This window comes from Triticum dicoccoides, chromosome 4A, assembly GCF_002162155.2.
Source record: "Triticum dicoccoides isolate Atlit2015 ecotype Zavitan chromosome 4A, WEW_v2.0, whole genome shotgun sequence".
NCBI classification, from domain to species: domain Eukaryota; kingdom Viridiplantae; phylum Streptophyta; class Magnoliopsida; order Poales; family Poaceae; genus Triticum; species Triticum dicoccoides.
The window spans coordinates 588,770,874-588,784,721 of record NC_041386.1 but is presented as its reverse complement, the minus strand read 5'-3'; the positions used below and the strand labels follow the sequence as shown (position 1 = coordinate 588,784,721).

General features: G+C 49.4%; 2 protein-coding genes across 2 annotated transcripts in view; one reads left to right on the top strand and one right to left on the bottom strand.

The window, feature by feature from the left end:
• Positions 1 to 6,890, top strand: part of LOC119287041 (protein FLOURY ENDOSPERM 6, chloroplastic-like) — a 7,632-nt gene extending 742 nt beyond the window's left edge. The window contains exons 2-10 of the mRNA XM_037566532.1: positions 1 to 405; positions 491 to 544; positions 636 to 754; positions 1,924 to 2,118; positions 2,199 to 2,434; positions 4,094 to 4,239; positions 4,325 to 4,472; positions 6,296 to 6,364; positions 6,440 to 6,890. Coding sequence (XP_037422429.1) covers positions 1 to 405; positions 491 to 544; positions 636 to 754; positions 1,924 to 2,118; positions 2,199 to 2,434; positions 4,094 to 4,239; positions 4,325 to 4,472; positions 6,296 to 6,364; positions 6,440 to 6,535 — 1,468 coding nt within the window. The 3' untranslated portion in view covers positions 6,536 to 6,890. The remainder of the gene's footprint in view (positions 406 to 490; positions 545 to 635; positions 755 to 1,923; positions 2,119 to 2,198; positions 2,435 to 4,093; positions 4,240 to 4,324; positions 4,473 to 6,295; positions 6,365 to 6,439) is intronic.
• Positions 6,891 to 7,117: 227 nt separating this feature from the next.
• Positions 7,118 to 11,474, bottom strand: LOC119287040 (protein NRT1/ PTR FAMILY 2.11-like). Its single transcript, XM_037566531.1, has 3 exons — positions 11,197 to 11,474; positions 10,889 to 11,106; positions 7,118 to 8,785 (listed from the first exon to the last, which is right to left on the bottom strand). Exons 1-3 carry the CDS (start codon positions 11,369 to 11,371, stop codon positions 7,385 to 7,387), a joined length of 1,794 nt encoding a protein of 597 aa, XP_037422428.1. The 5' UTR covers positions 11,372 to 11,474; the 3' UTR covers positions 7,118 to 7,384.
• Positions 11,475 to 13,848: the final 2,374 nt, after the last annotated feature.

Here is a 13,848-nt window from a genome sequence, read left to right as displayed (position 1 = left end):
CGGCCGCGTCTGCGTCTGCGCCGCCTACAGGCCCCCGCCGCGGCAGCCCTACCGCCGCCAGCCCGCCCCCGCCCCGGCCCCGCGCCCGCCCAATGCGCCCGCGCCGCCGCAGCGCGGCCCGCGGGGCCAGGAGGAGCTCGAGGAGGCGATCTACGACTTCATGCGCCGCTCCGACAAGCCCGGCGCCTTCCCCACCCGCGCCGAGCTCCTCGCCGCGGGGCGCGCCGACCTCGCCGCCGCCGTCGAGTCCAGCGGAGGCTGGCTCTCCCTCGGATGGTCCTGGTCCTCCGACGACGACGCGCGGCGGCCGGCTGCGTCAACGGCCGGCCCCGGCGTGCACCCTGAATACCCGCCCGAGGCGGGTCCTTCTGGCCGACCGCCAAACTCGGCCGCGGATTCCGTAAGGTGGGTAACCGAGCCGCTCTGTAATGTAATGTGTCCCCCTCTGTTGATTGCTCTGCGACGACTTGCTGAATTCCGAGTGTTGCAGGGAGCAGCAGGAACCGGCGCCGTCTGGGAGGCAGCCGGAGACGGAGGAGACAGAGTGGGTGCCTGCTAAATCTCTTTTGAGTTATTTTGATTGATATATGCTGGTTCCTTATTGATTTTGCTTGTTGCTACGTAATCGATTGCAGGGAGGCAGGGTCTGGGGCAGGCCTGGAGGGAATGCTCGCCAGGCTGCGGAGAGAGAGGGAGCGTGCGCGGCCACCGCCACGCAGCAAGAATCAAGCGGGAGGGCGAGGTCAAAATGGCGGTATGTGCAGCTTCGACTCTTGGCGTTCTATCGAAACATGTGTTGTTTTCAGTTGTGCAACATGAGCATCTTCTTTGCAAACAGTTATATGTTTGTTGATAAGGGAACACCAACTTTTGCAACCAATGAAACTTTGCATAGTATACAGCTCATTGTGCCATATTGTTTAGTTACAGCCCGTGGAAGGCTTAATGCTCTGCTGGATAAAATTAATGCTAAGCTCATGCCGGGCAGGAAGGAAGTGCCGCCGACAATAGTTCATGCAAAAGCTGTCTGTTCTCACGGACCGGACTTCCCTTTCCCCCGACATATATAACTAGCAGTGCAGTAGTTTAGCGCTTTCCATTTAAGGTTGCAAAGGGGACAAACATACCGTTTTTTGTTCTATGTCGCTTTCTAAAAATAGAAGCGTGGCATTAGAACTTTCTTTCTCATGATCCGACATATTTTTTGTCGTCGTGCTACTGCTTAATGTAAAGTTGTTTGCACCTTGACAGCACTGCAATTATTTGAGTAATCGTGAATCTACAGAAGACTACCACATTATTTTGTTTGTGCCTTTTAATCATAGTAGTAATATGTTCTGTTACATACAACTGGTTTAGCTTTGTTATTACTCTGCCCATTTCAGCATTTGGTCCTTCCAAGCTAATGGCTTTTTTGTGTTAAATCTCTTACAATACACGGAGGATAATTCATTTTCTATTTCAAATATGCTGCTGTTAATAGTTGCCCCCTAACACCTAAATGAATTGAAGGGTCCATGCTCCCTAGATATACATGGTTGATTGAAGTTAGTAGACTCTGCGTTTTGCAAATATATTTACTAATTAATGACCGCTTTAAGATTGACCATGTGTTTAGGTATTTTACTGATTTAGTGCACACGGATCATTTTCTCGGTACTCTATTAGTATCAACAGTAAAAAGTACACATTGTAAACTTTTGGCTGGAGACTCGGAGAGGAAAATTGAAAGAGTTCCACCTTATATAATAGAAAATAGCGTTGGTTTGTTATTGATGGACAACTAATGGATATTTTTTGTTAGAGAGCTTCTGGATAATTATGTATGTGAACCTTTATTCTGATGTACCATATACTTAATTTCTAGCTGGTGTTTCTTCATTTGTATATTAATGATCATACTTCTGTGTTACATACATGCAGCTTTAATGAACCATAATGGAGCTCCTAGTCGAAGTCCAACTAATGGCATGTACACTCGAAGGATACCTGTGAATGGAAATATACACCGCTCTCATTCTCAAAATGGAATACCAGAGGACAACAAATCAAGTAGTTCGGCCAATGATGCATGGCGAACATGGTCTCTTGACAAGAGTCGGTTTTCTGATTTTGAAGGTTATATGATAACTTAACTTTCTTTCGTTGCGCATCATATCTGTTATGATTATTTCATAACATGTTTAATATGCTGACAGCCGCTGAGATCCATCCTTTGAGCAGAAAACCACCAAAACATGTTGACCTGAACACTGTGTTGATAGAAGATGATGTTCCTGGACCATCTAATGGTGTGGTTATAAATGATTATCCTAGTGATCATGTAGACTCTGAAAGAGATGAGATACATGCACGTTTTCAAAATTTGGAATTCGATCTTGCAGATTCTCTTAAGACATTAAGATCAAGATTTGATGGAGTTTCGTCATATATGGTGTGTCTCGTCTCTCGTATCATCTTCTTTACTTATCTATCTTTTGTTGTGAAATACTGGTGGGATACGTGATCTTGAGATTTTAGTGTGGTTTTGCATTCAGTTTTCTTCACTTATGCATTTGTAAAGTTGTTTATGCATTGTACTAGACATGGCTCTGCTGTTCCTAACAAAACACACCTGAAGATGTGGTTCTGCTTGCTCTAATTTTCTCTTTATGCACTAAACACTGTCTGCATCATACCCTCGCCCATCACTAGAAAAGTGCCATCTTTGGATGCATGCAGTCAAATTTTTTGATTTTGACTAACACTGTAACAGTATCCTCATCAATATGCAGTCTGACAACATGAAAATGGTACAAGTTCATTTGCCAACGGAACAACTTCCATAAATTTTGATTTTATATCTGTAGATATTCACTGTATATCCACTATCTTTTCTTGCAATGTTGTGATTTCGCAACGCAAACAAATGACTATAGCTAATAATATTCCCTTGCAATGCTGATTGCTGAATGTAGTTGTGTTCTCTACGAGGAAGTAGTTAGCTAGTCGCAAAATAAAAAGCACAGGTACGGAGACATGGACACAGCGATACGCCTAGGGGACACGGGATACGGCATTAAACAGCCATTCAGGGATACGGCGAGTATATATGAAAAAAATTAAAACATGCCATGTAATATAGAGTTAAAAAAATGAAGAGAAACTGAGATAAGATCAGAATACTGCCCCATTTCCATTTGTTGTATTGTTTTTCAAGTGCTCAATGATTGAATTAATTGATCCTCTAGACCCATGTCATTGCAACTTGCAAAATACATCAAATGCTAGTATTAGTCTATTAGAGAGTAGAGACTGGAGAAGACATGCAACAAAGGATGCAGGTGTAACTTTCACCCTCACCCATGGACGATTGGCCACCGGTGGTGGCGCTCCCAAACGCCATGCTCCCTAACATCAAGCAACAATCAAAACAGCAGCACCAGGCACCAGCATGCAAGTGAGCAGCAGCTCAAGAGCAAGCAGCAACGGCATGGATGCATGGGGAAGCAAGCAGCAGACTCAACAGCAAGAAATCGAGCAAAGATATGAAGAGGTTGAGAAGAGGCTGCTGGGGTTATCTGCTTGAGCGTGGTTGCCATCGGGCGGTTGAGTCCAGGGGGCGGCGGTGATAGCGCGTTCGACTTGGAGCAGCGTTCCTTTAGTGGCAAGCGTGTGTGCGACCTTGCAAAATAGGGTTTGTATCGGGCCAAGGCTGTTATTGAGCTTCCTGTGTCCCCAACGTATTCCATACGTATCCCAGCTGTGTCTTTGTTTTTTCCTTTCTTTAATTAGGAAATCAGGGGATACTGGGGGACACGCGTATCTTGGCATGTCCGGCCATATCGCCGTGTCGCAACGAATTAGGACGGCAATTCGGCAGTTTCGGCCGTTTCCATGCTTTGTTGGTCGCAATGATTTAGTTTGCAAATTATTACACATTCTTGTTTTTAGAACCATTGTATTACTGGTAGGAAGTTTCTGATTTTCGAGACTTGGCCCACGCTGATATGAAACTAAAACGATAATGGAAGATCTTGATGCATCTCATCTTGATTTTTCTAGAGGCAATATACTTGTTCTGAGCATCCATCTTTGCCCTTCCATTTTCCAGTCAAATGGCGAAGAAGCAGATGTGGTAAATGGGTTCTCTGATGATTGGGAATTTGAAGAGACAAAAGTAATGCATGCCCAGGAAGAATTACGGACAATCCGTGCTAAAATAGCAGTATTAGAAGGCAAGGTGGCGCTAGAAATAATGTATGGTCACTCACAATTGAATGTTGTTCATCTACGCTTTTTATTTTGTATCAATCTCTTTTATGACTTATTCTGTTGATATCAGTGAGAAGAACAAAATAATTGAAGAAAAGCAAACGAGGCTTGATGAAGTTGAGAAGGCTTTGAGTGAGCTCCGCACAGTATCTGTTGTATGGCCCAATCCTGCTTCAGAAGTTCTATTGACCGGTTCTTTTGATGGGTGGACAAGCCAAGTAAGTGCATGTTCCTATTCTCTGCTTAATTAGTAAATATATAAACTTCAGTAACTAACTATAAAATGAGTGGCAGTTCGTGATTTCAATTTCTATCACTCTTTGGTGTTAGTTGTCAGGTGAATTCCATTGATTTATGTATTAAGTTGAATATTAATGAAGAGAGAAGCTGGATCTATTGCTGCTCTCCTAAGTTGTGTAAATGCAATTTACTGCCAACACCTTATCATGTGCACAGTTAATTCATTTCTTAATGAGTGCAAAACAAACACAATACTCCCTCCGGTCCATATTACGGAGGGAGTACTTAATTTGATGTGGTTCACACACAAGTAAAGTAACTTCAGGAACTAGCAACATGATAGTTACGAGAATGGTAGGGATCGAAGGCGCCCAAGTGCTTTGAAAGATGTTTATTACGTATATGTTTCTAGGAGTAAAGCAAGTTTTTAATCTGATTTTGGTTGTTGGTGCTGTTTTTGGCATAGGCACAATTGTGACAACACGTGTCCATAACTTTTGTGTTAGAAATACTACGTGCTATTTGGATTTGGAAGTTTAGAAACATTGTTTTATATGCCAAAAGAAAAAGGAAAAGCACATGGAATCTTCATATATTTGTTAATACTCCTTCCGTTCCTTTTTATGGCTTGTATTGGTTTGTTGGAAAGTCAAACTTTTCTCCCTTTGACCAAGTTTATAAAAGAATCAATGTATGCAATACTAAATACATAAAATATGGAAATATTTTTCATGAAGGGTCTGATGATACTGATTTGGCATTGTAGATGTTGATACTTTTTTCTATATAAACTTGGTCAAAGATGGAAAAGGTGGACTTTAAAAAAACATCTTATAAAAAGGAACGGAGGGAGTATGTATTTATCATTTTATATTAAGTGGAAACTGAAGCAGCACAATTTTACAAGAGCTTCACTAGGCAAGACCTAGCAACAAATATACTACCTCTGCAACTTTTTATAAGACATTTTTAGAGTCTATGACAATGTGAAAAATGTCTCATATTAAGTTAGGGAGGGAGTATATCTTTATCTGGTACCTTTAGCTGAGATTTAGTCAGTTCCTAGGAGGATACTGGTCACATGACTGACATATCCAAAAGGATGTTCAGTAGTTCAAGCACATATAGGATAGGTACTAGATGTAGAAGCCTGAAGGACAACATTCTGCCATTATAGATCTTAATTTCACTTTCATATGTATGGGGGTGCTGTTTAGTTTTATTTTGTATACATGATATTTGCATTTCCATGGAGCACACAACACAATTCAGATCAGCCAGCAGAAGAATGTTAGTAGTACAAATCAAATTTGGTTCTAGAGTAAGAAATATTACCTGCGTCCCAAATTACTTGTCTTAGATTTGTCTAGATAGGGATGTACCTATCTAGACAAATCTAAGACAAGTAATTCGGGACGGAGGGAGTATGAATTTGTTATGCCATTTCACCTCTCTTGTCGCTCCTTTGATATAACTTTCAAGATATTGAATATTTAAACATCTAATTATATGAATGTCCATGGAATGTTGTCTGCTTTGGGCTGTGTACTGCAGGAAGTCTCTTTGTTACGTACTCCCTCTGTACCGAAATACATGTCGCTGGAGTAGCAGTAAGTCAACTACTCCAGCGACATGTATTTCGGTACAGAGGGAGTAATATATATAGCTCTGTGCTTGCCTGCTTAATCACACTCTGTTCCATGTTGTGCCTATGACACGTTTTGTCATCTATCTACACATCATCATCGCTATCGTCTTATTCTTGAGTATAATCAAACACTGGACTATTTCCTTTTTGTAGAGAAGGATGGAACAATCAGAAAGCGGCATTTTTTCGTATAACCTGAGGTTGTATCCCGGTAGATATGAGGTAATGGCGTGCTATTCTGCTTTCATTGTCACTGCTTTCTCGTCATCTGATAGTGGGTGTTGGTTTGTGCTTCAGATTAAATTTATTGTTGATGGTGTTTGGAAGAACGACCCGCTGCGCCCTAGCGTGAACAACCATGGGAACGAAAACAACCTTATGATTGTCACTTGACCTGCATCCTTGTAGCAACTGTGTAGATTATAGATTGTCATCAACAATGATTGGTGCCAACTGATTAGATCTCTTCTTTCTTCCGTGTAGCTTATCAGTTTTTCCTGCCTGTCGTTTCTTCATTATTTCTTAGAGAGCCACACACAACTTCAGGGTGTTGTCTTCGCCCCGCTGAGATGGGAGAAGAATGTAGCTGTTGGTGTGTGTGTTCTTTCCTTCCCCCTCTTTCATCTCCCTGGAGAAGCATAGTGGGGCACTCGAACGCCCCGGTGGCGGTTGGGGGTAGTTTGCCGTCGGTGTCTCGGGTGTGTGTAACAATGTACATATCCCGTGATAGCAAAGTTGTCCATGGTTAGTTTGTCAAGGTGGTGGCGTGCCTGTCAGTGTGCACGCACTGGTTCTTACTATAAGATCCAGGCCGGGAACTCATCCGATAGAACAGAGCATGTCATCGTTGTGATATGCATTGGTTGGGATAGCTATAGCTCGGCAGAAGGTTAGCAGCTCGGGCACAAATACAGAACACAGTGGAAATGTGAGTCTCCATTGGGTCATGACGGTACAGTTGAAGGCATACATGCCTGAAACCAACCACAAGTACAGTGAAATCGTTCATCTTTCATTTTAACAACTTACAAGAAATTAACCACCCCATTGTTGTTTCTTTCATTTTAACAACTTACCTTTCTTCCTCTCTTTCCCCACCCACTTCATCTATAGAATATAGATTGATTGATTTCGTAACACCAGAACCAAAATATTATAAGACAAAAAGGGAAATAGCTACTGTGGTATAAGACACGTGAGTTAATCACCTGACCTTATTCTACCCCCTTCTTCCCCATTGCATCAAGCATCTCTGGTCCCCTTGAACCTGTACCACCTGGCACAGATCATGAAGTAGACGAAGTTGAAGACGCCGATGCCGGCGATCATCCAGTAGAAGAGGTCGAGCCTGCCCTTGTTGAGGTCCTGCGCCAGCCAGTTCTGGCCGCCCCCCGTGGTCCGGTGCACGATCGTCGTCAGGAAGCCGCTGAGGTAGTTCCCGAGCGCGAGGTTGCAGAAGGCGAGCGCGCCGGCGACGCTCCTCATGTGCTCCGGGATCTCCTTGTAGTAGAACTCGATCTGGCTGATGAGGTTGAAGGCCTCGGAGAGGCCGAGGATCATGAGCTGCGGCACCATCCAGAAGCTGGACATGGCGGAGATGCCGCCGCCGGTCTGCGTGGTGCCGATGTTGGGCTGGTTGAGCGCGATGTCCCTGCGCCGGTCCTCGACGACGGCGGAGATGATCATGGCCACGGTGGAGAGCGCGATCCCGATGCCCTGGCGCTGGAGCAGCGTGAAGCCCTCGTCCTTGCCGGTCACCTTGCGGAGGCGCGGCACGAGGAGGCGGTCGTAGATGGGGATCCAGAGCGTCTGCGCGAGCATGGCGAAGACGGTGAAGGACGCCGCGGGCACGTGGAAGCTGCTGCCGAGGCGGCGGTCGGACTGCAGCGCGGAGAAGACGACGTAGGTGGACTGCTGCACCACGGCCACGTAGTAGATGATCCCGGTGGACCAGACGGGCACGATGCGGATGAGGCATTTCACCTCCTCCACCTGCTGCACGGTGCAGAGCCGCCAGGGGTCGGCCGCGGCGCCGCCGCCGGAGCGCACCTCCTCGGGGGCCGCCACCATGGCGGCCTTGTCGAGGCACCGGAACTGGTCCGTGTGCGCGAGCTTGGTGACGATGGCGGAGGTGTGCGGCGGGTCGAACAGGTCCTGCTTGGGGTCCTTGGCCTGCTTGAGCGAGCGCTTGGCGAAGGCGGCGGCGAAGACCTGCACGATGGTGGTGAAGGGGGAGCCCTCGGGGATGACGCGCACGTAGAGGCGCGTGCCCATGAAGAAGAGCACGCATGCGAGGAACATGAGCGCGGTGGGGATGCCGAGGCCGATGGCCCAGTTGACGTTGCTCTGCACGTAGATGATGACGGTGGCGGAGACGAGCATGGCGGAGGTGAAGGTGAAGTAGTACCAGTTGAAGAAGCTGTTGATCCCGCGCTTGCCCGACTCGGTGTGCGGGTCGAACTGGTCGGCCCCGAACGGCATGCTGCACGGCCGGATCCCCGCGGAGCCGATGACGAGGAAGGCGAAGGCGATGAAGAGGACGGCGAGCTGGTAGGAGCTGGCCTTCTCGCAGACCTCCCCCACGCCGCAGTCCGCCGGGTGCAGGCTGTCCGCGCCCGCCGTCAGCGTCAGGAAGAACATGCCCTGCGATGGGAGGAGGGAAGAGGAAGCAGCGTTAGTCAGTGCCGGAGTGAAAGGCTTTGTCAAGAAGATTTTGTTAGTTTCCAATGATGTAATTCTTTATGACATGCGTCAACATTTTGTTAGTTAAATTTATGATCCGAATTCGAAACAAGATACAATGAGAACCAATAGACCAGGACGGTGGTAGTAACTCGAAGCCGCGTAACGTTCAGAATTCACAGTGCAAGAAGCAGGATTCGATCATGTTATTCCGAGTTTACTGCACTGCCAGTGACCGGCAGCAGCCCGACGATTCGCCTCGCCGTGCACACGCCGCCCCGCCCCGCCCCACCCACCTCGCCGCGCGGCCGTGGTCACCACCATGTCCCCGCCCGCGCCCGATCCCCCCAATTGGCTGTCGTTGTCAGTCAGGCAGGCGAAGAAGCTTCTCCTTCCAGCACAGCAGCTCGGCGGAGCCAGCCCAATGGCGATACTATTCTCATGATTGAGACAGGGGTGGGTGGCCACTGGCCAGCGATGGCGGCGGCTGACATTGACGCCGCAACGTGGGCTGCTGGCTGGGCGCTCCTGGACAAGGCACGGATCGCTCTCGTGGCAAGAGAGATGCGCGCGTCCTGGAGCGTGCGGGGCGCGCCATTTTTCCACGGGACCGGAGCGGACCGCCGCGTTGGGCCGGTCAATGTTGACGGCGGCTGCCATGCCACTCCGGCCGGCCCGCAGCGAGCGAAGACCGCCGCTCGTGGCCGGGTCGTGCAACTAGCTGGCAGTCACTACCAGGACAAGCAGATAGTACTACATGTCCTCTGCCAAACAAAACAAAAACAAGCTAGTACAAGCTAGCGGTACAAGCTACCAGAAACACGATGAGATCCGTATCGCACGGAGCCAACGACCAGCTTAGCGGTACAAGCTAGTACTCCTACTTACTAGTTGATGGAATGATGGAGGACGACAGGAGCACGAGTGACATTATACCAGTACTACTAGTGCTTCACATTACGAGTCTTGGCAGTAGTAGTGCACTACGGTGTCTTGAACAAACCGGGCGGGCACGGACATGATTGCGTCCAACTAAGCCGACGGCTAGTAGCGTGAGCAGATGTGCTGTGGCATGACTCGCTCGAAAACGACAACACTCTTAGCCCGTTAAGTAACGCACGTAGGGCAGTATAATATGGGGTTAGTGGAGCGCAAATCATGAGTTGCACCTCACTCACCTCTGCGCCGCTTCAAAAGCGCGCTTTAATATTCACGCCACCCTTTTCACAAAGCGTCATTATGGTCAGGATTATCCATGCCCCTAAGCATACTCCGTCCTCAACATACCAAGTCAACTGAATAAATGGCCTGAAACTTCAGCTCATGACGCTCCAACCGTTATTATTAGCGCGCGCCACTCGCTCTAGTTGTGAATGGTCACAATGAGGAGGAACTTAGGAGTAACATCACACACTCCAATGACACTATATAGATGTTCCTACCCACTGTGGAGGTAGTAAGTCACAGTAGGTAGGAACATCTATATAGTGTCATGCAACAATGTATTTATTAGGTTATATATAGACTCATTATTTCTTGAAGTGTGTGATGTTCCGATAACTTAGCTAGTTACCACAAGCACTTCTCTCTCGTCACCAGCCTATCTACTACTGCGATAAAAGAAAAACAATCGCGCGTCGGCGTTGACGAAGAAGGCGCGCACGCACGCACGTGGTCGATGGTGCCATGTGCAGCGACACACAGTAAAAATTATTACTGACGAGAATCGTTCGAGGCCAACACGAAAGTGCAGGCTCACACAGTCGCACCCCACCCACGGATCTACAGTCCCGAAGCACGAGCACGAGCCAACTGAATCTCGAGCCCCGACCAACCCGAGAAAGGAACCCGCGGGAGCACAGAGCGCCCGGACATCCGCCTCGGTCTCCGGCCCCGATCCCCAATTCGGGAGAGCCGGCCAACGGCGTCCTGCGCTCATCGGCGCCGGCAATTCGCCATGAAAGCGAGCGAGAAGAGGCTACTGCATACTCCTACTACATACGGGGCGCTGGATGGATCTGGTGGGAGTTGGTGGGGAGAGGAGAGGAGAGGGGAGGGGCTCACGATGAGGGAGGCGACGGAGGCGATGGCGAGCGCGAGGTAGCGGCCGAGGTAGGCGTCGGAGAGGAAGGCGCCGACGATGGGGGCCAGGCTGGTGGTGCCGTTGAGGCCGTTGAGGAGCGTCGCGGCGTCCACGCTCCGCATGTGGAACACCTGCGTCAGGTACACCAGCAGGTTCGCCGACGTGCCCAGCGTCCCCAGCTTCTCGAACGTCTCGTTCCCTGCATGCCACACCACCCCCTAGATCAGCTCGGCTCGGCTCAGCTCAGATCCCGGCCAGCTCCAGACCACGCACGCACGCACGCACGTACCTATGATGAAGGGCATGGCCTTCCAGCCGTGGTACTTGAGGGCCGGCCGGGGCGGGTGCGGGCTGTCGTCGTCGCCGCTGCTGCCGCCGCCGCCGCCGTCCATGCCCTTGCCGGAGTCCATGCTCTTGAGCTTCTGCCCGGCCTCCTCGTCCTCCCGCCCGCCGCCGCCGCGCATTCTCGCTCGCTCCGGCGGCCGCTGCGCTCTCGCTCTCGGCCTCGCCTCTTTCTCCCGGGGCGGGTGAAGGTGGGTGGGTTTCCTTGCTTCGGGTGCCAGCAAGATGAGACTGAGGGGAGTGCTCTGCCTGCTCGCTCCCTTTATACAAAGGGTGGGAGGGAGGGAGGGGACAGTGGTGGTCGCCACGATGCCAGGGTTTTCTCCACTTCCACTCCAACTCTTTCCTGTGCTGCCAGAAGCAGGGGCCCCTGCTGACAGGGAGTATAATAACTCTCTCCTTTGTTATCCGAACAATAGCGTTGTGTTATTTTCAATCAAGATAGTACAACAAACACTACAAATAATAAAAATTACATCCAAATCCGTAGACCACCTAGCGACGACTACCAGCACTAAAGCGAGCCCAAGGCGTGCCGCTGTCATCCTAATGGTCGGTCCAAGGGGGCCGACTTGAAGACGAAGCCTGATCTTGGCATGCAAGCCAAGAATCCCTCACGACAAGGTCAGCGAGGGACTCTGTAAACCCTAGGCTCTGGTCCCCTTTATAAGGCGGGGCTAGGGGTACTAGCTCGAGGCATCTGTTCCATTATACACAGACCTCGGTAGTGTTCATCATCCTCTACTTCTAATCCCCTCGCGCGAGGTGCTTCCACATCAATCCAAAACCAAGCAGGAATAGGGTATTACCTCGATCACGAGGGATCGAACCTGGGTAAAAAAAAATGAGTGAACTCCCCTCCAGTACTTCCGGCCACGCTCTCCACCCTATTGAGGGCACTGACGGTTTTCTACCTTGTCAGATGGCCTGTAGGGGCATGTGCACGTAGACTTCCTGGTTGCCATCGACAAGATTAGGCCGGCTCTGATACGGGAGTGGTGATAGAGACACGTCGGCGGCTCATTCTGGCGGTAAGAGTGGTCGTTCACTGATCCAGAGACCTCAATGGGCTCCGGTACGGTAGCGGTGATAGCGGTGCGTCGACAGCTTGTTATGGCGCCAAGCATTGTCGTTCAGTGGTCTGGAGACCTCAATGTAATTTTTATTATGTTTGATGTGTTTTGTACTTCTTGTGAACTTTTATAATAAATATATATCTTTTAAAGAAAAGATGCGCTTTCCCCTTCCTCCCTTCCGCTCTTCTTTAGTGTCAAGAGAGGCGAAAAGGGGGTGGTTAAGCAAATCCCCTCATCTCACCAACGAGGGCGGTTCATCCCTGCCTCCTCAGCTTGCTTCAGCGGTGGGAGAGGTTGGGTTCTTGTTCCTCTTGGTCCGGCTTGTAGATAGGGTAGTTGTAGTCCTCGGCGGCGACGTATTGATGAAGGAATCGTCGTCGGTTGGGTTGAATAAATCGGCGGCTCCTCCGCCCCTCAGCTAGTGTCGGTGCTACCGGCTTGAGGATGACGTTCTTGTCCTGCCGATCTATGGATCGGGCCGATGCCCGACTCCCTCCTCCATTGGTGGCATCCGCGGTTTGGGGAGTGTGTGTGTGTGTGGGGGGGGTGCTCCTCGGGAATCTCTGGATCATGCGAGTGGTCGGATCCTCTGGCTAGTTGGCGAAGCAGCGTCAGCAACCTTCTAATGTGAGTAACGTCCTCCCCTGCTTCTTCGTTGTTGTGTCGGCGAGTCATGCATTAACGGTGTGTGATAATGTGCCACTGTCTATCTAACCATCCGATCGCTGGTTGGTTCTCTGGTTCATTTTAACTTTGGGTCACATCACACGAGTGCCTCGCTTCTTATTGCGATCCTCTGCTTCTATCTTTGGAAGCGATTTTGCGGGTGGGTGTGGGTTTCCTTGCTTCTGGTACCAGCAAGATGAGACTGAGGGGAGTGCTCTATCTGCTCGCTTTCTTTATACAAAGGGAGGGAGGGAGGGAGGGAACAGTGGTGGTCGTCACGATGCCAGGGTTTTCTCCAGTTCCACTCCAACTCTTTCCTGTGCTGTCAGAAACGAGCCCAACTGACAGGGAGTGTAACTCTCTCCTTTGTCATCCGAACAACAGTGTTGTGTGCCAGCAGTTAGAATTTGCTTGTATATAATGAAACGTTAGAGCATCTACAGCCAGACTTCTCAAATCCGGCCCCTCAAACGCCCACGGACGCGTTCGGACACGTCCGCGGGCACTGATCCGGCACCCTCAAATGTTGCACCGCACATCCACATATCACAAATTATGATCCTCAAATCCAGGCAATCCAGGCACGTCGATCATACGATACAAACTGTTTGAATGGCAAAGTTCGAAACAAAACAAAACAAATCATAGTTCAACAAACCGGACATGGGGAAATGAAATCAATGTCCGAGCATGACGGATGACCTCGGATCACTGGCTCGACGCCTGCACCGAGCGGAATGCGTCCTGCTCGTCCTGCTCCGCCTACATCCGGGCTACCTGCTCTGACTGCATGCGGGCCGCCTCCTCCGACTGTATCCGAGCTGCAACTGCCCTCGCTGCCTCGTACTTCCTACATT

Bases quoted from the DNA above. Each gene is read 5' to 3' on its own strand.
- LOC119287040 (XM_037566531.1), bottom strand. From the start codon at position 11,371: ATGCGCGGCGGCGGCGGGCGGGAGGACGAGGAGGCCGGGCAGAAGCTC. The intron at 11,107-11,196 runs GTACGTGCGTGC...TGTGGCATGCAG, and splicing joins GGCCATGCCCTTCATCATAG to GGAACGAGACGTTCGAGAAG. The intron at 8,786-10,888 runs GTGAGCCCCTCC...CTCCCATCGCAG, and splicing joins CCTCCGTCGCCTCCCTCATC to GGCATGTTCTTCCTGACGCT.